This window comes from Callorhinchus milii, unplaced genomic scaffold (genome assembly GCF_018977255.1).
Source record: "Callorhinchus milii isolate IMCB2004 unplaced genomic scaffold, IMCB_Cmil_1.0 Scaffold2, whole genome shotgun sequence".
Lineage (NCBI taxonomy): Eukaryota > Metazoa > Chordata > Chondrichthyes > Chimaeriformes > Callorhinchidae > Callorhinchus > Callorhinchus milii.
This window is the reverse complement of record NW_024704743.1, coordinates 71,069,882-71,095,005: the sequence shown is the minus strand read 5'-3', so window position 1 is coordinate 71,095,005 and position 25,124 is coordinate 71,069,882. Positions and strand designations below refer to the sequence as shown.

The 25,124-nt window shown below is 42.3% G+C and overlaps 1 protein-coding gene across 2 annotated transcripts in view; it reads right to left on the bottom strand.

The window, feature by feature from the left end:
- The window catches only part of ctnnal1 (catenin (cadherin-associated protein), alpha-like 1), a 155,183-nt gene extending 130,844 nt beyond the window's left edge, over nt 1-24,339 (bottom strand). For both annotated transcript variants that reach the window (XM_007897569.2, XM_007897570.2), the window contains exon 1: nt 24,215-24,339. In XM_007897569.2, coding sequence (XP_007895760.1) covers nt 24,215-24,301 — 87 coding nt within the window. In that variant the 5' untranslated portion in view covers nt 24,302-24,339. The remainder of the gene's footprint in view (nt 1-24,214) is intronic.
- Between the last annotated feature and the right edge of the window lie 785 nt (nt 24,340-25,124).

Here is a 25,124-nt window from a genome sequence, read left to right as displayed (position 1 = left end):
TCATTGCACAGCACTCATCTGTTTTTCACATAGAGCAACATTGTAAGCCTCTTGGTGAAGTTAGAGACACATTTGTTCTCCTATACGCCTGCACATTTTTAAAATTACATAATAAGGAAAGGATATATTTTCAGTATGTCCCAGGTTCAGGCAGTGGGAACCATTGTTTAGATTGCACATCACTTAGGAATGCAATACAGTTATGAACACCTGTTAACAGGAAACATCAGGCTTCCCAAAAGGCTCATTGGATAACTACACTGTTGGATGTAGTGCAGAGTCCTAGGTTTGATCCTTGGTATGTGTGAAGATCACCTGAGGCATCGGGAAGGAAGGTACAATTTGGCTCAGCACTCTGAGCTTGTCTTGGCTCATAAATACGGCACGAGTGAGGTACCAGAGGGTTCCTTGTACCCTGGGAACTGTATCCTGATGTGACTCACTGCCTTTGGGGGAGGAGGGGACAATATTAGGCGTAAGGGAGGTGTGGAACATAAAAGGTTACAACAACTGTCAAAACAGATGTTGCATAACATCGTTTAAACCCATTGTCACACACAAATGTGATTATCCCACATATGTGTCGAGGCACCTCATCTCGACCCACAATCCTCTGGTCCCTAACCACCTCTGCCATATTCAGATATTTTAATGCCTCATTTATATTTGTACCGTTTCCAGTTGTAAAGCGATTTGATGCGGGAAGCAGCATTTAATTTTCTTATGTTATAATCATATCCACCAGAGCTGAGAAACTGAAAGCAGTTTCATTTTTTTAATGTTATTAAAGAACTGATTGAGTAACCGCCTTTTCAATAAATTTAATCCTGTGGCCTGACCAAGACCTTTTAAGGGCAAACTTGAGTGTAGGCCAAATTGACTAGCAACGCTTATATTTATAATGCAGAGATGTAAATCAATAAATCAATGTTCCTCCGAAAGTAAGTCTTCTCGTCATGGCAGAACTGATTTCACTGCGTTTTTTGTAGAAAATCGAAACAATTTGTACATCAATTTGCAACAAACAGATAGAATAAAATAGGAATCACACAATAGTACCACTGTGTTCAGCCATCAAATACCACAGATATTTTTAGTGCCAACAAAGTGCTACCAACTGAACCAGTTGTTTCCCTCACACAGTTGGTTTCACTCTTGCCTGAGTCAGAAGGTTGTGGGTTCAAGTCTCACATCGGAACTTTGAACTCCTATAGTGTAGACTGACACACCAATCCAGTGCATTGGTGGGAGTGCTGCACTGTTGAAGGTGGTGTTACTTGGATGAATGTTAAACCGAGATGCCTCCTGTCTGGTTAGGTGGATGCTAAAGAGCCAATGGCAATATTCAAAAAGGAGAAGCCAGTTTCTCCTGCTGCCTTGGTCAATAATCTCTGGAATAAAGTTGGGCATTCATTTTGTGGCTGTTTGTGGGACACTGCTGCGTGCAAATTGGATGTCACATTCGGCTACAAATACACGGTCATTAAACTTTACAATAAATCTTGTGAAGTGCTTTGTCTTTGTGATGTGAAAGGTGCTAAATCAAAGGCAAGGTTCTTTTATATAATAAAGTTACATTCTCTTTCAATCAGTAAGTGATAATATATAAGTGATTCAGTAAACATATTTATATCAATCAATTCTGCAACCCACAAGAATCATTTGTGGGCAGGGACAGCTCCATGACACTAATACACCTCTGGAGAGGTGTCCTTCATATACAGTAATTAATTAATTAGTAATTAGTAATTAATTGAATTAAGAACATATCAAAGTAATTATAATAATACAGAACTTGCATTTTATATAGCGCCTCATCATGACGTTGAGATATCTCAAAGGGAACAACAACAACAACGTGCATTTATATAGCGCCATTCATGCGAGGTAGCGTCCCGAAGCGCTTAACAGAATATACTGTGAAGTGAATTGACTGTATATTTTGCGAAACCCCGGCAACCAAATTTTGGCACATATTTAATTACATATTTAAAATATTACATATTTAAACTATTATATTTTAGAAGGCAAAATTAAACACTAAATGGGGATTAACTCTATTTAAAAAATCAAGGAAGAAAGAAGTAAAACCACATTCCGAAAGAGCAAAACTAGAGGAAACAAAAAAAATCTTGTATTTCTCTGGAACAGAAAGGAGCAATTGATTTTCCTCAGGCACTCCATCCAGCCAACACACAGTTCTTAAGATGGGAATTTGTTGCATCAGTAATCAAAATCTATCCTTATATGGCCATCAATTAACTATACTTACATTTGATAAATTTCTCAATAGTAACATTTTATACTGGATCGATTCTATGGGGTTGGCAGGAAAAGAAAGTCCGATATTTGGCAGCATTTGTCTAACTGAGCATAAAGCTTGACTTGCTTCAAACTTTTTACAGTTACTGTAATATGTAATGATATCATAGTAGTTTGCAGCAGGAAAAAATACAAAGCAAAGAAATTCCTTACAAACTGTTAGGAAAACAGGAACAGACCATGGCAGATCTTTTTATCCCAATGTCCCACCTTTTTGCCATGCCCATTTATATCTCTATTTCCGAAGTATCCATGTATCTCTTGTTTAAACATCCCCATTCATTCCATCTCAACAGCTTTCTGAAGCGGAGTATTCTACATGTGAAGAAATGCTTTCTAACCTCAGGTCTAATGGGCTGGGTTCTGATTTTAAGGATATGCACCTTTGCAATGAATCCTGCCCCTTTGAAACAAATCCCTCTAGCAAAGGGAAGAGTTGTTAATTATCTAAAAGTTAATTCCTTCCAATATTTTAAATACATCAATTAAATTATCCCTTTATCTGCTCTGCTCAAAGAAACAGAAATGTCAGTGCAAACCAAGGATATGATGTGGGTGTGATTTACTAAGTTGCTAAAGGGAAGGAACTGGAGGGTAATCATAAGGAGTTATAATGAAATGGGGGTGAGGTATTAAATGTGGCTCTTCAAGTTTGTGTGCAACACTGCATTTCTTGTATGCATAAATGACCTGAATTAACAGAATCACTACAGGTGCTGAAGTTAAATTTAAAGGTTTAAGATAGGTCTAAGACAGGGAGACCCTGGGATCACAGGAAACTGTCAAGATTTTATAAACAATTCAATGGTATATATACCTGGCTGATCACTAGCAAATCAAATTCAATACAGATAAATGCAAGTCTCTGTCTAGAGGCAGTAAAAATTAGGAGGCACAGTACTGTATTGATGCGACAGAATTTTCCACGGGGGAAATTGAAAAAGACCTCAGGGAGTTTATCAACTGATAACTCACTTTACTCAAACAGTGTGAAGCAGCAATACAGAAGTCAAGCAGGAATGCTAGGCTACAGTTAAGTTTAAATCTCTGGAGACGATGCTTGAACTTAGAAAGCTGTCTGGCCAGGCCACATTGGAGTACTATAATGAATTGGGGGCGAGATATCAGATGAGGTATTTCAAGGCCATGAATCACCAGGTCTTCAAAACAATTATTGTTGCCACAACGGAAGTGGATCATCCAGGGCCGAGAGGCATTAAAGAGACTAACACAATGTTCCTCAGTGGGAAGAACTATGAGGAATAAAGAGATAAGCTAAGGCTTCAATTTCTAAAGGATACGTCTTAGAGGAGATTTTATATAGGTGTCTAAGATGCTTAATTGAATAGTGAAGGTAATACTAGAAAAAATGCTTTGTTGCACCAAATGTTGGGTTGTGATTTATGAAGGCCAATTTTAGGGCAGACATCAGAAGTACTTCTTTACGTTGTAGCTAATTAGCAGTTTAAACAGGTTACTAGGGAACATGGTAGAAGACAGGAAGCTGGACTCATTTAAGAAGCAGTTTAATGGTGTATATTCAATTCACTTTACAGTATATTCTGTGAAGCGTTTTGACGTGATGAAGCTACCAAATGCAAGGATTATTATTATTGTTATGTAATGGAAAGATGATAGAGTGATTATCTTAGGAAGGTGAAAATCAAATAATCAGAAGCATTTTCTTCATCCAACCCAGTCTTGTGATCTTGTGAAATGTCCTTGAAGTTACAAAACATTTCAAAGTCGAGGTTTCTAAATCAGTTTGAAAATCAAAGTGTGTGCAGATTAGAAAAGGGTCATCACAAATGGATGTTCAAAAAATCAGCTAAGACAATTGGAAACACAACCCTACCAAGGTATGACCAGTCTCAGTATTGTATAGAAGATGGTTCATTGCATTGTGAGTGTTCTATGGACGCTGCAGCATTGATGGTAGATTAGCACTGCTACGGCACTGTAAAAATCAATGCCTCCAGCTATCCATGGTGCTGCACCAGCCTGTCACTTAACACATTGCAAATAAACATTCTACCCATCTGCTAATATGGACAGAGTCAAAATCCAGAGCAGGGATTGAATGATGCTGAACTCTGTTTACACAGTCCCTGTGTCTCTGGAGGAGTGCAATTACTCTTTTTCAACCATTAACCACTTGACCAGGCTTACACCTATTATCACTCTCTCGAAATACAGGTGAACACATGGAAAGGTTATGTAAAATAAACCATATGAAAAACACGCTCATAAAATCTCCACATCACGATTTTGAATGGATATAATCTAGGGCTGATAATCCCGTCAAATGCATTGCATGCTGCATTGTTGGAAGTACCATCCTTCAGATGAGACGTTAAATTGAGGTGCGGTCTACCTGTTCAGATTGACGTTAAAGATCCCACAGAACTATTCGAATAGAGAAGCGAGGTTCTTCTGGTGTCCTGGCCAACAATTCCCAGGTCATTCACTTCATGACTGTTTGTTGGACATGGCAATGTGCAGAATACTCTTGCATTTGCCAACAAAATACACAGTAACTACACTGCACAATAAATCCCATGAACACTTAAGATGTCCTCCAAAAATGAAAGGCATTGTGCCAAATGCAAGGTTTATTTATTCCATGAGATAATTTTGCTTTTTCGTTTTGTTTACATTGTAATAAAGTTTTCTATTGTGCAACTGGAAAACTACCTCAGTAGCAGCGTGGTGTGCTATTTAAACAGCTTGCAAACCCAACACATTCATTCACTTTATGACCTGCATGTTATGTAGTTGCTTTCTCTTATTATTTAAATCTGGCATCGTGCCACATCAACATGAGGTTCTCAAGAGTGCATTGGACTGTGTCACTAAACCCAACTTAGTGTTGGGGAAACAGTTTGACACCTTTTTGATCAGAACTTGTACAGATTCCCCAGACTGTGGAATGTTGCCTTCACTCATTTTTTATGCAAATGCAAAAACGCGAATGCAGACTTATTGCTGTCAAATCATTCAAACAAATACTAGGGGAAAAAAAGGCATGGTTGTTACATTCCATAAAATAACATAACCAATCATTGTCACTTTTAAGGATATTCCTAGGGCCATTTGATGTAAAATTGGCTGACAGCATTAAGATATATCCTTCATTGATTTAATTAATATAAATATATTTTGCTCCTTTGATTAAGGTTTTTCCGTATTTTGCTTATGTGACTCTCTTCATTCACCGTATAAGCAATATATGCAAGTATCTGTGAGCTACTTCATAACAGGAGGCAGGAGGTAGAAGAAGTGTGGTGGATGAAAAGTAGTAGTGTCCACTCAAACCCCAATATATGGCTTGATTCTAATAATAATCTTGCATTTGTACAGCTCATTTCACATCTGAAGGACGCCACAGAGTGCTTCATATGATTTACTGGAAAGGGTAGTGACTGTGTATTTTTTAAACAAATTCAGCAGTCAATTTGCACACAACAATACTGTTACTTTCTAACCCAGAAGTGAAGTGAGAATGTTACCAATTAAGATAAACTAACACCTTCAACTTTAAGGAGCAAAAAGTCACTTTTTTAAAAATATTTTTTGTAAAACAATAAAAAAATTACACTTGTATAGCGCCTTTCACATTGAGAGAAAGTCCTAAGACCCTGTACGGTCAGTGTTTCGGACCCGAGCTGGGGGTCGGGATCGGGGAGAGTGGAGGGCAGGGGGGAGAAGGAGTGTGATCGAAGGCATGGACGAGGAGGAGGATCTTGAGATAGGTCTTGAAGGAGGCAAGTGAGGGGGCGAGGCAGAGGGACTGCGGGATGGAGTTCCAGAGGGTAGGGGCAGAGCGGCTGAACGCACGCCCACCAATGGTGGGGCAGGCGAGGCGGGGGACATGAAGCAGGTCAGAGCCCGCTGAGTGGAGGGAGAGGGCAGGTTGGCAGGGGGTTAGGAGGTCACAGAGGTAGGGGAGGAGCAAGGCCATGGAGGGCTTTGAAGGTGAGGAGCAGGATCTTGAACTATATCCTCTGTGTGATGGGAAGCCAGTGAAGTCAGACGAGGATGGGGATGACAGAGTCACAGAACCTGGTGCGGGAGAGGACATGGGCTGCAGAGTTCTGGATGATCTGCAGCCTATGGAGGGAGGAGTTGGGGAGGCCGACAAGCAGGGAGTTTGCATAATCAAGCCTCGATGTATGAGGGTTTCGGCAGCCTGCAGTATGAGGCAATGGCAGAGCCAGGCGATGTTGTGGAGGTGGGAGAAGGTAGAGCCGATCATGGCATGGATGTGGGGTAGAAAGGATAGTTGAGGGTCAAACAAGATGCCAAGGTTCCAGACTGGCTCAGTGAGGTGGAATGTGCATCCATGGATGGTGATGCTGTCAGCGGCTGAGGTGTGGAGGCGCTGATGGGAGCCGATCAAGCGGGCCTCGGTCTTGCTGACATTCAACTGAAGAAACTTAGCTCTCATTAAGGACTTAATTCCTGGAATTAAAATAATTTAACGTTCTCTTATTTCTACCTGAACTGATCTAAGGATTTTTCAGTTATATTTTTTTCAAAGGAGCTCTCAAGGGGCAACCGCCTCTTTGACGTAATAAGTCTATATCACATAGTTTTCTTTAAATGGTTGCAATGATCTGAAAATTGTGTTTGCTTTAAGAAGAATTAAGTCACCTCAAATTGTTTTTTTTGTAAATGATTGCATTAATCCCAAAATTACTTTTGCATTAAGTAGAACTAAGTTGCACAAAATACAACCAAGTGCCCCAGAAGATAAGCCTTTGAATAAGCTGAAACGTTGATTAAATGTCTTGCAATTAAGTGAAATACAGTGTACCGGGGGCTAAGTGACTCAGCAGATTAGCAATTTCTGGAGAATCAGATAACTGGACATAAAAGCCATACATAAGTAATAGAAGCAAAGTGAGTTGGCAGTAATATTATGTGCAAGGCTGCACTGGAAATTGCGAATCAAAAATACCTCTAACTTGCAAGAGGTTTGAGTGTTCATGGAACTTCCCTAGGACAAACTAAGACAGAAGAAAAACAAGAGGATGTAGGTTTGGAGCTGTAAAGGGCAATTTCATGACAAATACCAGGAAGTTTTTCTTTACTCAGAGGGCAATCAACAACTGGAACAGGTGGCCAGGAAAGGTAGTAGAGGCCAGGACACAAGACAGTTAAAGGGAGTTTAACTTTTTGATGCAGTGTTTAAAGGCTCAGTTCCCACTCTCCAGCGACACTTCTGAGTGAAACTGAATTCCCTCATCTCCAGCCCTGACTCTGACTTGTTCCCTCCCCAGTCGAGAGTGGGAAAGAGGCTAAATTAATTTTGTGGAGGTCTTTGAAACAAATCTTGGGCCAGTCTGAATGTGGTATCAGTTAGACTGCCCAGTAGAAGCCCTTCGGTACCTGAAGTATGGCTTCTCTTCATGTACACCTGAATAATATTAGTGAGCGACGGCTTTATAAACACATCCTTATTACCATGATATCCTTGTGCCATTCATCTTATGGGTCAATATCATACCTCACTGAGTTTTATAGGTTACTTTAGTTAAAAGCAAACTCTTAAAAGAAATGCTGTGTATGACGTTTGTTTTAAGTTCCTGGCAATAACCACTCCCATTTATCACTGGAATTTGAAGGATTAACAGTCTATAATTTTACACTTTAATCTCATCAACCCTTTGAGTATACATTCTTCGCTGTTTTCAAAATACAGTAGATTTACCAATTGAGTCCTAGAGATGGTTTCATTACAAAAAGGGAAAAGAAAAACAATTAAGTCACAACAAGCCTGGAACCTTTCCTACTTTCTGACAGCTTGAATAAATAGAGAATGCAGCAAGTTCAAGTTCAATTATGGTAAATGGTCAGCTGAGTTTGAAGTTACTGCATTCTCAGCATTGATTCAAGCAGCGATTGCAAAAGCTGATTAATCCAAAGGAGGTTGGATTCTTCAGGTTCGGCACCTTCAGGTTGCAATTCTGACCTCAAACAAACCTGCAAAATTACTGCAATTATGAGGCTAACGGTTTCCTGTAGTTGAACAGAAATAAATGTTTTTAAGAGATTCATTCAGTTCACAGATGATAGCCCTTGAATGCCTGGGCCAGTGAACACCACTCAGCTTCATGTACCCCGCTTGATCTGTTCCACCATCGGGGTAGATTGTCCCTCTAGGAAGAAGGGGAAATGGCCTTCAAGGTAAAGCAGTTTGTCATCTCCGAACAGCATTCCTGTTAAAACATTTGACCGAATAATAATGTAATTATTCCAATTACTTTCACTGTAACAATGTATCTGCACAATCAGGCATTTTTTTNGAGCCAGTTCCACTCTGTACAGAATGATCCTGTTAATTTACTGCAACATCAACCTTGACACTTATCAGCCAGTCACATGAGGGTTTTAAATGTTTTAACAACGTTAGAAAAGGTTGTAGTAACCTTCCATCATCATGTGATCCTAAGTTATTAGCAAGCACAACACTTTGTAACATGCACTATACTGTAAGTGTCACCAGGGAATTGGCGACAGAAATATGGGGAGAAAGATAACTTTGGCCACCCCTTCCTTTATTGCAATAAAGCAATGATAAAACTGGTCTCTCTCTCTCTCAAAGTCAAAAATCATAGCTCTTCTTCGTCAGGTAATAGCTTTGTAAATCTCTGGTATCGTATATAAGGGGCTTGATCTTCATGTCTTTTCCTAAACTTTTTTTAAAGCCGCATGTGGTGGTGAATCACAGATCATCAAGCTGGGTGGCGTTTTATTACAGCCCAAAGCAATGGGATATGGATCAGAAGGCATCAGGTGCCCCACCCCACATTGTTATACATATCAAAATGCCTTTGCTCCCAGCAATATCAACACAGTACAAGATTTCCTTCCCTGTGTTATATCATTTTACCAAAGTTAAAATTAATTTCCTGAAACTGTTCTCTGGAACTTCAGCCTGGTAATTCATTCTGGGCTCCACTTATAACAATACAAACACTTGCCACAGCGCCTTTCATTTTGGAGGATTTCTCAAAGAGCTTCACAAGATTTACTGTAAAGTGCAGTGAATGTACATTTTCTTTTATATAAACTTTAATCAAAATTGCTTTTAAGCAAAGGTACAAATCACCAACCACCTGCTATTCCCCGTGGAATGGTGACTCACCACTGAAAATGTATTCGAAATGTTTTCAACTGGTTTTCCCTTATACAAACAGTTAACTTTATGACCCAAGGTGATCTTGCGCCAGTTAAGTGTTACTCTCAAATATCAGCATATTAAAAAACTGTAGTGTGCTCGATAAGTTACGAACTTAAAAGAAAATGGTTCAGGGTAATTTACAACAAGCAAGTTAATTTCTGATAACAATTCCTTCTTTGTAGATGGAAAACAAACCTTACCAGATCATGACAGATTGCGTATAATTTCATCCCTTGAGTACAAGATTTTGAAAATTATGGTCTGTTTTCCATTACATACTGCAGTGTGCAGAAAACCTTTCCTCCTCCCATAAATTCAGGTTTTGATAGTAAAAACAGAATTTTTAATAACCCTTGCATTCGATTTTGCACCTATTATGCCAAAACTTCTCAAAGTGCTTCACAGTGTTTTCTGTAAAGTATAGTGGCTGTGTATTTGGAGGTGAACACAGTGGCCAATTTGCAAACAACAATGTCCACAAACAGTTATGAAGTAAATGACCCATTCTATCTGGAGGAATGAGGCTTATTAAATCCCAAATTTGTTAGGTTGAAAAAAAAGTAGTCAGTTAAACTGACAGTTAAACATCTCAGGTCATAAAAGTGTGATGGTTGTCATAAAGCAGGAATTACTAGAGTAGCCTCTGTTCAAAGTGAAAAACATTGTTGAAACTTTTAGACACATATGTCATGTCTCCTTCCAAATCATGTCTCTCGGTGAACAGAATTAGCTGCCTAGAGGGTAGTATAAATAGCATTTATTTTCTTCTGTGGTCAAACAGCATTATAGAACTTTAAATAAATACCTAGTTAACTGCTGTATTTTATTGCAATTTTTCGTCTTTCAGATGGACAAAGTTACAAGCATTATTGAACCTTTCATTTGGGGAAAAAAATGCAGTTTATTGGTAAGTGTGTTGCCAAACTCCAGATCCAGTAGTACTTGTTTAAAAATGTTTTACAAGCCCAATACAGCTGAAGACAGTCTTGTGGCCTTTTAGATTTCACCTTTCCAGAACACCCACCTCACCGTCACTCCATTACAGCGTCAACAGTTTCTTATACAAGTCCAGTCTGGCCTCTACTATCCTTCTTGGTAACCAATTCCAGAGCTGATCCTCCGGTGTAAAAATATACTTCCTGGTATTGATCCTAAAATTACTCTTCACAACTGTGAGCCTGTGCCCTATTAACTTGTCTTCCTTGGCGTATCTAAAAATATTGTTCTGGGCTCACTTTCCCCAGTCCATTTAGCGTCTTACATACCTCTACAATATATTTTCAATGCTTAGTGCTGTAACTGGAAGAAAACAGTGATGATAATGGAATGGAACAAGCTCTCTGTGTGGATATTGACAGGCAGCGTTCCAGAAGGGATCTGTTGTGGGTTTTCTGGAGAACAGTACTTTATGTATAAGAACATTTGCTAATTTATTCCAAATTGTGGGGTCAGTGGTTTTGAAGATGACAGATCAGATGTCAGTTAATTTTAAATGAACAACAGTACAAGGATCAATACCATGTGACAAGATCTGAGCCCATTAGTGGCAGATGAGTTTTAATGTAGATAAATGTAAGGTAATGCATATTGGAATAAAACACTAGAAGTATGTTTACATGTTGAAGGACCATCTAATAGCAGAGGGTAAGAAGATTTGCATTTAATTAACAATTACTTGCTGAAGGTTTCAGTCAATGTGAAGTTGCTGTCAACACAGGCACTCAAATATTAGATTGAACTTTAAGGAACCTTGACTATGTTAAAAGCTTTTATTCTAATTAGATAAACAGTGATCAGGCTATATTGGAAATATTGAGGCATGTTTTATACTTCATCCTAAAAATAGGGATCTTTTTGCTACATGTTAATGATAGTAATAATTCATTAGCAAAAAGATCATTGTTTAGGTTGATCAGCAACAAATAGACGCCAAAACCTCCACTATATGCAATTTGAGGCATCCTACATTAAAGGGGAAACTGAAGTTCTAGAGATTGTTCAGAGAAGAATAATGAAGATGATTCCAGGACTTAAGAGCTTAAAGTTATGATTCGGCTCCCAAAGGTGGGAACATATTAGTGAAGAATATTGAGAGAAGCGATCTTCTAAATAAATGAGGCACCAATGATATAAATGTAAGCAAGCTCCAGTAGACACCTGATATATTGTCACTCCAAGGGAAAAGAGCTGAGTGACTCTGTATCCTGGGTGACTATGTATGTTAGTCCTCCAGGGCCACTGGGGGGGGCGCTATGACCAGGAGGACCTACACCAACAAACATTCACCTGCACAGAGTGAGCAGCTGTCAATGTGACAGAGCAGCCAGACCCCCACATCTGTCAGTTTATTTGTTAAAACTCATTTTAATTTAAGTACAGTATAAGTTTATATATAGGCACGTGTCTATAAAAACACGTTTTGTTCATTTTGCCCATTTTAATAACCTGAATCACTGAGACTTTAACAGTCAGGCAGAGCCTCACAGAAGGCAAGGTCTAACATTTCTATTCACAGAGATCTTTCTACAACAGTCAAAACAGCTGCCATGTGGCTGGCTGAGGGCGAGCTTTCCCGTGGTACCAGCCGCACATCACGAGAGGTCACTGAGTCGCCCCAGTGCTGGCTGAACGATGCAGGTAAAATAATAATCCTTGCATTTTATATAATGCCCTATCACGTCTTTGAGATTTCTCAAAGCGCTTCACAGAATACATTACAAAGTGTAGTGACTCTGTATTTTGTAGGGCGATCTTTAACCTCCCCCTCAACAGGCAAACGGGCTCTCAATTTAACCATCTTCCCAAAGATGGTACCTCTAACAATGCGGTGCACCTCAGTACTGTTTTGGAGTATCAGTCTCAACTGTAAATTCAAGGTCCTGATGTGGGGTATGTACACACAACTTCTAACTCAGAGATGAGTGCTTCCAACTAAGCCAGACTTACACCTATTATTGTTTAATATTGTGTTTATATAACTCAGAGAGCGAAATAATGGTTTAACAGCAAGAACAACTTGCACTTGTATAGCACTCTTCATGTCGGAAAGAAGTTGCGCCTGCAAATTAACAGAGGAAGAATCCACCAATCCGAGTGAATTTTAAGTACCAAACACGTTATCTGAACTTTTAGATCTTTTTTTAAAAAAAGGCTGCACATATCTATCTTTATTAGTGGCAATACTGGCTCTAGCTGCTACCATTAACGTCAACTTCTGCAACTTGGCTGCACATCACATCAAAGAGAGGAACACTACATGAACTAAAACAATGCCCACACACAATGATTCTTTGTACTAACAGGCTCTGTAGGAGCTCGTACAATACAATACAAAATTACATTTGTACAGCGTTTTCACGTCAGGAGAACGTCCCAAGGCCTGGACAGTCAGGGATTTGGACCCAAGCTGGAGGTTAGGATTGGGGAAGGTGGAGGGCAGGGCGGCCGAAGACTTGGTCGAAGAGGAGGGTTTTGAGATGCGTCTTGAAGGAAGCAAGGGAGGGAGAGAGGCGAACAGAATGTGGGATGGAGTTCCATAGGGTGGGGGGAGAAGGCCCGGCAGCTGATGGTGGAGCCGGCTGGGCAGGGGATGCGGAGCAGGCCAGAGCCTGCTGAGCAGAGGGAGCGGACAGGTTGATATGGGGTTAGCAGGTCACAGAGGTAGCTAGGACCAAGGCCGTGGAGGGCCGTGAAGGCAAGGATGAGGATTTTGAATTCTATTCTCTGAGGGATGGGGAGCCAGTGGAGTTGGGCGAGGGTGGGGGTGATGATGTCACGGAGCCTGGTTCAGGAGAGGGCAAGACATGCAGATGAACAGGTCATCTGGATGATCTGCAGCTTGTGGAGGGAAGAGTTAGCAAGGCAGGACAAGCAGGGACAAGCAGGTGATGCTGTCAATGCCTGAGGTGAGGAGGCGCTGACGGGAGCCGATCAGGAGAGCCTCAGTCTTGTTGACGTTCAACTGAAGAAAGTTAGCTCTCTTCCAGGACTTGATGTCTGACAGACATTCTGACAGGACAGCAGTGGTCCTGAGTCAAGAGTGGAGGCAGAGAGATAGAGTTGGGTGTCATCCGCATACATGTGGAAGTTGACCCCATGTCTGCAAATGATGTCACCAAGAGGAAGCATATAGATAGTGAAGAGGAGGGGACCAAGGACAGAGCCCTGAGGAACACCACACGAGACGGTACGGGGGCTAGAGGAGAAACCGTTTGTGGAGATGAAACAGTTTGAGAAGCAACCTTGTTCTTGTACATAAAATCTCAAAAACCTGAAAAGAACCAAATCGATCAGTCTGGTTGATCCCATTTTCTAAATGTCACTGGTCTGTCCCATATCCCCCAATTCCCACCTCCATCGTAAACATATTAATTCTCTTTGAAACCTGTCAACAACGTCTGCCTCCACTACCTCCCTGTGCAAACTGCTCTAAATATTTACTGCCCTCTACGTAGTTTAATCAAAAAGGTCTCTTCACTTTCCTCCTCTGAGATTCAGACCGTGATCATTCAGCATGAATTTCATTCATTCTGGATGATAAAACTATATTTCTATCCAAACTCCCTTTTGCGGCTACTTGTAATTGATGCCCTCGCAATACTGATTTATGAACCAATGGATCTATTATGAAAATTAAGCAACAGCCTGGCTCAGTTGGTAGCACTCATCTCCGTGTGAGAAGGTTGTCGGTTGAAGCCCAACATCGGGACTTTGAACTCATGGCCTCACCGACACTCCAATACAGTTCTGGAGTGCCCCTACACCACCACTCCCCCATGCTTGGGCCCCGACACCTGACTGTTCAGCGCTTTGGGACGTCCTCCCGATGTGAAAGGCGCTCTATAAATATAATTTTGTTGTTGTTGTTGGAGGAGCAATGCATGGTTGGAAATTCCTGTGAAGCACTTTGAAATGTCCTCCTGACATGAAAGGTGCTATATCTAACGCAAGGATTATTATAAACTCTGATAATCAACAGTAGAATTGTTTTTGTGGAATGATTATTATTATTTACCCTGCATAATCTTGAAAGACTATCAAACATTCTCAGATCCAATGCAAAAACTCTGTTGTCTAAGTCTCTCCTCGTAACAAAAACTCATACCTTGCAACATTCCAGTGAATCGGTAGTGTCTCTTTTCCTTCACTTTATAGTCATCCTGTGATTATTTGACTATCTTCTCTCCCTTTTTCCAAATAGATATAATTGCATGTGTGCAATTTGTCCTTTCGCACAATTTGTTTCCAAATTTTTTGGCAGATTTAAGCCAGTGTTTCCTTTATCTCCTTCCTAACATCTCAGCTGGTCAATCTTGCAAGCTTTGGGATAATTTTTNAAAAACTCCTATTTTTGAGGTGGTAGGAGAAGCATCAACATACAGCACCTGAAAGAAAGTCATGAAGAGGCATAGAAACCCGAGGGAATTAATAATAAATCAGTGAAAGAGTCACTTACCCTCTTGTGCACCTCTCAGAGCTGTCAGACGACATAAAGGACTGAATAATTAGCCATCAGAATATTTCAGCTGAGGAATGGTGCATAACAATGATAATAATAAAGCATTCAATATAGTACTTATAATACTGAAATGTTGTGAAGCTCTTTGCAGACAATTATTGTCAAAAGTAGTGACCATTTTTGTAGGCAACAAGTGGGGGAAAAGGGAATTAGGGAGAAAATACAGAGAACATTATATAATTTGCTCCATTTTATCTTTGTATTTTAATGCATAAATGTTTACACCTTTTGGGGGGGGAATTTTCATAAGCGAACTAGTTTTACTTGATATCTACTCAAGTGCAATTGAATCACTATTAACTGGCCCAAAATTATTCAGTTTACAAGCATTTCCTAGGAATCATTCACCTGTGAATCAACCATTGCACAGGTATATTGGCTTGCATTAGAATCTAACAACTTGTATTTACATCTTTCACATATACTGAGAAGAAAGGGCAAGGGAAGTGAAAGGAGGAAGGTAGCCACAGACACAGTCAAAAAGATAAGTTTCTAAGAGACTTCAAGATTTATATAGAGACATAAGACCGTAGGATATAGGGAAGTTTCAGGGAATGACTGAAGGCTAAGCCACTGACTGCGGAGCAGTAGGGACAAGAAATGTGCAAAAAAAGGCTGAGCCTGACGAGTCTAGGGGAGCAAGGCAGGAGTGTGAGACTTGGGAAAGACTCACTGGGGCGATACACTGGGAGTCAGGAAGCTAGTGAACCCTAGCAAGGACAAGGGTAATGGGCAAGTGAAGCTTAGCGCAGGTAAGGATGTGGGGAAGACTGGAGTTCTCTAAATAGTTGCTGTAAGAAAATTGATTTCCTAAGTCATAGGATCACTGTAGCTTTCTCAGAGTGATACGGTACTCCAACCACTGCCTGACCAACATCCTGTGAAAGCAGCAAGCCACTCCACAATATACTAAACAGCTTCAGAACATTTACCTTGGAGACAACAAGCACAGTGAATTTTGTCACAAGCTGTTTCACAAGGAAATAAAGGAAAATGTTACACCTTTGTTAAATGTTGTTGCTCCTAAAGTGTTAAATGCAATAATCAGAATTGTCAGCTTTTTTTTTGCATTTAACTGTGGCTTAGAAGTGGACATATTGTAAAGTAAACTGATTTCAAACAAAGTGGTTCATTTATTGCTGAATATCTTCCATTGTGCTCAAAGTAAAGCACCTCTGTCCTGTGGAAAATTGCTGCTAAACAAAATTGGCTGAAATAAAAAACCTCATTAAAATGACAAAGTTTAACTAAATCTATTCAATCTTACAAATGTTGAATAGAATAATTTACTACCAATAGATGTAACGAAAATGAAGGCCATTTATTATCGTCAACCATTTAAGCTGAATGCAAAAACTGGACAACGCTCATGAATATTTCCACATGAAAGCACCCCTTGCAGAAACACTAGAAAATATTCAACAGCAATTCACCGAGAGAAGAAAGGAGCATGGAACACTGATATGCAAATCTCATTGTAGATTGAAAGAATCCCGTGGTACAAAAGTTACTCAAAACGTATCTCTGATTTCCTCTCTTTGCCAATTATATAGCCTTTCAACTACATATCCTTTGTCAGCCAGCAATGGATTTAGCTCTGATTGTGCAACGCAGGGCAGATAGCCTGTCAATTGATTCAGTGTAATTGAGAGTTCAATGCTAGAACTAAGAAATGTATGTGTAATGTATTTGACTTTTTGAATATATCCTAGAAACGAAAAAAAACGTTTCATAAGTTTAAATATTTCCCCTAACATGTTTCTAGCTCAGTTGTCAGCATTCTTTCCTGAGTCAGAAGGTTGGAGGTTCAAGCTCACATCAGGATTTTGAGCTCATAGATACTCAAATTCTTTGATGGGGAATTAGACCTTAAAATGAGATCCCCCTGGTCTATCCAGATGGGGATTAAAGATCCCAGGATACTTTAAAAAAAAAGGAATTTCTCCCAATCTTCCATATAAAAAAATGGATCATTCACCTCCTGGCAGTTTGTGGGGATTGCTGTGTACAAATTGTCCGCTACATTTGCCTACAGATACAGACGCAACACTTTAAAATCCTGTGAAACAGCTTGTAACATTTTGTTGACGTGATAAGGCATTATATCAAATCAACAATTATTATTATTATCATCATCATCATCATCATCAGTCATTCAATTTGGAACTGGGGGTAGAATTTTGCCCATAGAGCATTCAATGTCCTGAAAATTAGACAGCTCCCATGTTGAATAGGTTAAACTATTTGGAAATTATACAATATTGACACCAAAAGCATTTAGCAAAGCATGTGTTTACTGAGGGTCACTTTCAGCAAAACATTGCGTGAATTTCAGCTCTATTAAAGGATACCTACTTCACTGAACAACCGCTGGTGCTGAGAATGCAGCCTATATTTACTTTTGTCTGGATCGTAAAGAATATTACAACTGAGTTCATAAATTAAAAGAGAAAACCTCATCTGCTGGTTCATTTAGCAATTTAGTAAAATGTAAACAATCTCCAGTTGGCTGATACTTTTACTGCCATTCTGTAGATGAACTTTATAACAGTTTACGAGTTAAGAATCAGAGAACACATGGCCCTTTCAAGAGTTAGCACCAAGTTTTTTCCCCATAAGGTTATCAGTCACTCATTTCAAGTTCAGAATGACCAAGCCTAAAACTCGCCCTCATCATGGTCCAAAAAAGACCTACCTTGAAATCAGGAAAGCGCAACAGCTTTCATATCTATTGCCCCCTTCACACGAGGTAGCGTCTCAGAGCGCTTAAGTAGGAGATAATTATAATAATAATCCTTGCATTTGATATAGCGCTTTTCATGTCTTCTAGACGTCTCAAAGCGCTTCACAGAATATGCTGTAAAGTGAATTGACCTAACCCTAAGATAGGAATGAATATTCATTTGAATCCAGCAAGCCTGACTAACAGTGGGATTCTGAGGCCAAATGTGGTATCCCAAAGCTAAGCCCCTCCAGTAGTCCAAAATGCTCAGTCTCACACTAAGCAATGACTTTACCAGCTGTGTCATCAGGAGAACTTAACAGTAAAATCCTTTCAAGGCTTTGAGACGTCCTATACCAAATGCAAGGATTACTTTTATTATAGCCCCCAATAGATCTTTTTGTATGGTTTGATAAATCCCAAAGCAAATCATCACAAAACTGACGAATACAATACAAAATTACTCTTGTAAAGAGTCTTTCATGTCAGGAGGACATCGAATGGGTGGAACAGTCAGGGATTAGGACCCGAACTGGGGGGGTGGGTGGTGGGGGGGTTGAGATCAGGGAGGGTGGAGCGCAGAAAAGGTAGAAGGGTGGCCGATGGCATGGTCAAAGAGGAGGGTCTTGAGGCGTGCCTTGAAGGAGGCAAGGCAGGAAGTGAAATATGGACAGATGTCTCACAACCATGCCCTTCTTGGTCCTGAGAACCTGTGTCTTTCTGCATAAGGGACAGGACTCTAAACAGAAGAGGTGGTGAGTGAGACATCATATTGTTAATGCTATTCCAATTATACGATAGATAATTGACAGCCCAGTCATACATCTCAAATGCTACAGAATGTTTAATCGCAGCACCCTTCAGAAATCTGAACAACTAAAAGTTACAATTGGTGTGATTTTGTGTAATTATTGTGGATGAAACAATGGTGGTCTGTGTGAAAATGCCAGCGACCATTTTAAATTTCAAAAACCATAAAGCAAATCCAAACTTCTGGATTGGACCTTCATGTGTTCTACAGCAAAGTGTATTTCAAATCCCATTTTGAATCAGGATGTTCATAAAAGTTGAAAGTCACCAAGTCCGTGTAATCACAGTGGGTGCATGATCCTATTTGTTCACTAAGCTGCATTATAAATTTGTTTTGGTGGAACCCTAAAATCTGAGAATCCACGTATGAGTAAATAGGCCAGTAGTTACAACTTAACCAAGAAAAATCGCATCAAGCTGAGATATTTATCCTTTTTGCAGAGTATGCTCAAGATTTTGGCACAAGTTGCAGTCATTAAATTACAGTACTTCTCTTTATCAAGAGATTCTTGTGTTGCAGAGCACATTTTCTCAAGTGCACCAGTTTACGCTGAAGACTTTATTCTGGAATGACTGCAGTGTAGCACAGATTTAAAATCAGATTAGATCCCTTTGAGATCAATATTCAACAGCTATATTGGCTACCACATGAATATAAACCCCCTTCAACACTCACTTAGAACACTTTCTATCACTTTGTTCTCTGCATTCTGCTGCAACCACATTGGAGCAGCAGGAGTGCGGTTTCAGGGTGAAAGCTGCAGATCCTGTGGTTTTGAGTGGGTGTGGGTTCTGTAGTTTTTCTGGGGGGGAAAGAAGTGAAAAGCAAGATAATTCATTTCAGTTCATATTAAAAGTGAACTGATTTTGAACTTCAGGTAGCAATTTTCTGTTAATGAGGTACAGGAACTTAATGGCACTAATGAACAAACAGCATGCTCTTAATTTGCAATGTTACTGTGCTATTGCCAAAAAGCAAAGTGTAGCATGGTAACAGCCCTGATGTAAATATATGCTCCCGTTTGTTGCCTGTACAAAAAGCACTTCAAATCTCAGCCAGACACATTGACAGTCTGGTATAAAACCGTGACAAGATTCACTCCAGGAACTGCTGGCAGTGTTATTGTGGTCCAAACACAATGCACGAAAAGAATTCATGACAATGCTTCCAGGCAACACTGGCATCTGTCCATCATTCTCAACCCCATGATATGCACAAACACATCACAACACAAATCTTACTGCCTCGGCTGACTGTTCCTCTCTGCAGCTTACAGAGTTGTCCTGCAGCAGCAAATTGTATCTTACTGGTGCCCAAAGTCAATCACATTGAAGCTGCTCCAGTATCAGTGTTAAACAAAACTTCAGGCATCAGGAACTCAACTTCAGTTTTGAATTACAAAAGAAACAAGACAAGTCTAGTTATTGTGTGTCAGGCCAACCTAAATAGACATCATTGGTTATTAAAGCAAAACTGGGAGGGAGGAGGCCTAGCACAATATTTCCTCAAAAATAGTAGTGTTGAAATAGTCCACGCTGCAAAGTATTATGAGTGATCACACCAAATATCAATTGTGAGTAGACAAATCTACTACTGTACTAATTCTGCACTTACATATTTACCTAAACTATAATTAAAAAAAACACCAAATGCATAACCACTCATGACCTCCCCCACCCGTTGGAATGGCCTAATTATACACACTTAGAACAACACAACTTGCATTTATATAACACCCTTTACATGGGACATTTTGGAGTGCTTTACAGTGGCAGAGTTGGATGCCAAGCAAGGGAGTAGGGGGAGATGGCCACAGGCATGGTTGAAGAGATAGGTTTTAAGGTGGGATTTAGAGATAGATAAACAGATAAAGGGGCAAGGTATATATGCAAGAGTGAGGAACTTGAAATCAACCCAAACACATTGGAAATCTATGTATGCATAAAGTATATGCCCCTCCCCTGATAAATGCTTCATCTGGAAATCAGTACAGAATCGGAGAATTTCTCCACAAACAATTACTTGCAAAATCAGCTTTCTACAAATTACCAGCCAGATTCACATGAATTGCACCAGTGTGCACTTTACTTTCCACATGGAATTTTTAAAATATTTTTCTTTCCACAAATACTATATAGTAATCCTTGCATTTGATAAAGAAACTTATCACGCCGTTGAAACGTCTCAAAGCGTTTATTATTATTGTTAATAATAATCCTTGCATTTGATATGGCGTCTTATCACGTCTGCGTGACTTCTCAAAGCCCTTCACAGAATATTGTAGGTGAATTGACTGTACATTCTGTGGGAGAAACAAGGCAGCCAATTGTGCACAGCAGTGCCCCACAAAGTCGTGGATTGAAGTGACCAATTTATTATTTTTTTGAAAGGATTATTATCCCAGTAAAGCGATCCGCCAATTGACTAACAACTGAGCTCCTACTTACTGCTAGGTAAACAGAGGTGTGTGGAGTAAGAAACTTGCCCAACATTTCGTCCCACCCAGGAATCAAAACTGGGTCCTCTCGCTTGCGAAGCGAGTGCTCTAATCTGTATGCTACAGCAGTCCAAATAACCCCTTTTACAAACGTAATATACTCCCCCCCCCCCCCCCCAAAGTCCTTTAAACACAGTATGTGGCTAGCGTAGCACAGTGTTTACAAACATTTAAAATGTCATGAACTCTTTTCCCTCAGGCTCTTACTTTCTCTGGTACTTAAGGCAACAGTGTATCTAAAGGAATGCATTTCAACTAACCCAATCACCGCTGTAAATGTCACAGATTAATAGCAAATTACAAGTTATTTATCAGCAGATTTCAAAAGCGCAAACATCATTGATCTTAATTTCCGGAAAAGTCAAAATTTGACAGATCCAAGATTGTGCCTCAATGATCCGACCCGATATCATTTTCTGATTATTGAATGACTCCCAACAAATAAATTTGTTCAAATGCACGTGCAAATGGGAAAACAAGATCGAACAAAAGGCTTAGTTTGCAAACAAAGAGCATTTTAGTCACTGATTTGCCTTTTTAGTCACCTGCTGGGACAGGAACAGTCAAAAGAGCTATAAAATGTTACAAGTACAGTGTCCCTTTTAAAAGTTGTCCTTGGCAATTTTACAGCTCAATAGGTCCCAACAGATCGACAGGCAAAGGAAAAAAGGAGGGAGTAATCTTTACTCTAATCCTTAAAGATCTCCACATTGTACAATTTAAACTTCAGATGTAAACGCTGAGAGTGCGGAAAGCTCTGACAGGTTTAGAGCTTAACAGAGAATTGAAATGTCCTTTATCTCCGATGGGAGAACCACTGCTTTATCGTAAAAGTTCACAGTAAATGAAACACCGACTACAACAACAACAACAACAACAAGATTACATTTGTATCTCTCTCTCGGTGTGGCTGTCTGTCTCTCTCTCTCTGACTTTTTCTCTCTCTCTGATTTTTTTCTCTCTCTCTGATTTTTTCTCTCTGACTTTCTCTCTCTCTCTGTGTCTATTTCTCTCTCTCTCTCTCTATCTCTCTCTCTGACTTTCTCTCTCCCTCTCTGTGGCTATTTCTCTCTCCCTGGCTCTTCTTCCCCCTCCTTCCCCCCCCCCTCTCTCTCTCTATGTGGCTGTTTCTCACACTCCCCCCCTCTCTCTAGGAGACAGTACCCCCCCCCCCCACACACACACACACACTCTGGGGTGGCTGCAGTGCTGTCAGAGTGGGGACTGACTGTGTGGATGAAACGGTGGCACATTCCTCTCCTCCTGGAGACGGGATCTCCAAAGCGAGTAGCAGCCCAGCCCGGGGGGGGGGGGGGGGGGGGGGCTTCTAGACAGGAATGCACCACTCTTATCCCCCTCTCACACCCCTCCTTCTTCCCCACTCAGTCCCGGGGGGGGGGGGGGGGGGCAGGTGCTGGCAGGTCTGGTGCGGCCCCTGGCAGCTGGTCAGTGTGCAGAGCTGTACCCCCTCCACACTCTCTCTCTCTCTCTGTACCCCCTCCACACTCTCTCTCTCTCTGTACCCCCTCCACACACACTCTCTCTCTGTACCCCCTCCACACTCTCTCTCTCTCTGTACCCCCTCCACACTCTCTCTCTCTCTCTGTACCCCCTCCACACTCTCTCTCTCTCTGTACCCCCTCCACACACACTCTCTCTCTGTACCCCCTCCACACTCTCTCTCTCTCTGTACCCCCCTCCACACACTCTCTCTGTACCCCCCTCCACACACTCTCTCTCTCTCTCTCTCTGTACCCCCTCCACACACTCTCTCTCTGTACCCCCTCCACACACTCTCTCTCTGTACCCCCTCCACACACTCTCTCTCTGTACCCCCTCCACACACTCTCTCTCTGTACCCCCCTCCACACACTCTCTCTCTGTATCCCCCTCCACACACTCTCTCTCTGTGCCCCCCCCACTCTCTCTCTCTGTGCCCCCCACTCTCTCTCTGCCCCACTCTCTCTCTCTGCCCCACTCTCTCTCTCTCAGTCCCCCCACTCTCTATCTCTCTCTCTCTCTGCCCCACTCTCTCTCTCTCTCTCTCTCTGTGCCCCCCAACTCTCTCTCTCTCTCTCTCTCTCTGTGCCCCCCCACTCTCTCTCTCTGTGCCCCCCCACTCTCTCTCTCTGTGCCCCCCACTCCTCTCTCTCTGTGCCCCCCACTCTCTCTCTCTGTGCCCCCCACTCTCTCTCTCTGTGCCCCCCACTCTCTCTCTCTGTGCCCCCCACTCTCTCTCTCTGTGTCTCGCACTCTCTCTCTCTGTGTCTCGCACTCTCTCTCTCTGTGTCTCCCACTCTCTCTCTCTCTGTGCCCCCCCACTCTCTCTCTCTGTGCCCCCCACTCTCTCTCTCTGTGCCCCCCACTCTCTCTCTCTGTGCCCCCCCACTCTCTCTCTCTGTGCCCCCCACTCTCTCTCTCTGTGCCCCCCCACTCTCTCTCTCTGTGCCCCCCCACTCTCTCTCTCTGTGCCCCCCCACTCTCTCTCTCTCTGTGCCCCCCACTCTCTCTCTCTCTGTGCCCCCCACTCTCTCTCTCTGTGCCCCCCACTCTCTCTCTCTGTGCCCCTCTCCCTCTGTGCCCCCCACTCTCTCTCTCTGTGCCCCCCCTCTCTCTCTCTCTGTGCCCCCCCCTCTCTCTCCCTCTGTGCCCCCCCCACTCTCTCCCTCTGTGCCCCCCCACTCTCTCTCTCTGTGCCCCCCCCACTCTCTCTCTGTGCCCCCCCCACTCTCTCTCTGTGCCCCCCACTCTCTCTCTCTGTGCCCCCCCACTCTCTCTCTCTGTGCCCCCCCACTCTCTCTCTGTGCCCCCCACTCTCTCTCTCTGTGCCCCCCACTCTCTCTCCTGTGCCCCCCACTCTCTCCTCTGTGCCCCCCACTCTCTCTCTGTGCCCCCCCCACTCTCTCTCTGTGCCCCCCCCCACTCTCTCTCTGTGCCCCCCCCACTCTCTCTCTGTGCCCCCCACTCTCTCTCTCTGTGCCCCCCCACTCTCTCTCTGTGCCCCCCCACTCTCTCTCTCTGTGCCCCCCCACTCTCTCTCTGTGCCCCCCCCCCTCTCTCTCTCTGTGCCCCCCCACTCTCTCTCTCTCTCTCTGTGCCCCCCCACTCTCTCTCTCTCTGTGTGCCCCCCCACTCTCTCCCTGTGTGCTCAGACCTACCTGGGTGACCAGAGGGATGAGGGTCTGCTCCACTGATCTGGTTTTGATCTCCAGTCCGGAGTCGCTGGTGCAGTGTGAAGAAGCCATGTCGCGGTGCGGTGCCCGGTCCGGGGTGCGCGGTGCGGTGCGGGGCTGGTGTGGTGCGGGTCCCTCCGCTCCTCTCCTCTCCTCTCTCTGCCGGAGACTGGCAGTGGCTGAGAGGCGGGAGGGGAGTCAGGAGCCGCTTCTCTTTCCGGCTGTAGGAGGGGCTCTGGCGCCCTGGAGACGAGGTGCTTTGCAGGAGAGGGTTTGCGGGAGAGGGCGGGAGGGGAGGGGAGGGGAGAGGAGGGGTGTGAAGCACGTGCACTGCTCAGGTCCGGGGCTCCTACTACTGCCTCCGCCACGTTATGTACGTTTTGCTTTTCTATTTTTTTTAAAAAAAACAAAAAGGTCGATTCACTTCCCATTTCTTCCACCGCTGCAAATAGCCCGAGTTCGGCCATCAGAGGACCGACTGCGGTCCTGAGGAACTTGGCATCGCGCGTGTGGGTGTGTGAGAGAGAGAGAGAGAGTACCTGAAGTTAGTTATCTCATCACTTATCTTATATTGCCATCAACACCTCCATTATTGTTGTCTGGAGTCCTGTAGCTCAGTGGTTAGAGCACTCGCTTTGCAAGCGAGAGACCTGAGTTCAATTCCAGGCAGAGGGCGAAACCTTGGGCAAGTTTCCTTACTCCACACAGAGCCTAATAATAATCCCTCCAAAACAAAAACAATAATAAATTGGTCATTTTCAATCTACGACTGTTTGTGGGACATTGCTGTGCGCAATTGGCTGCCGCGTTCGCCCACAAATATACAGTCAATTCACTTTACAGTGTGTTCTGTGAAGCGCTTTGGGACGTTCCTCCCGATGTGAAAAGCGCTGTA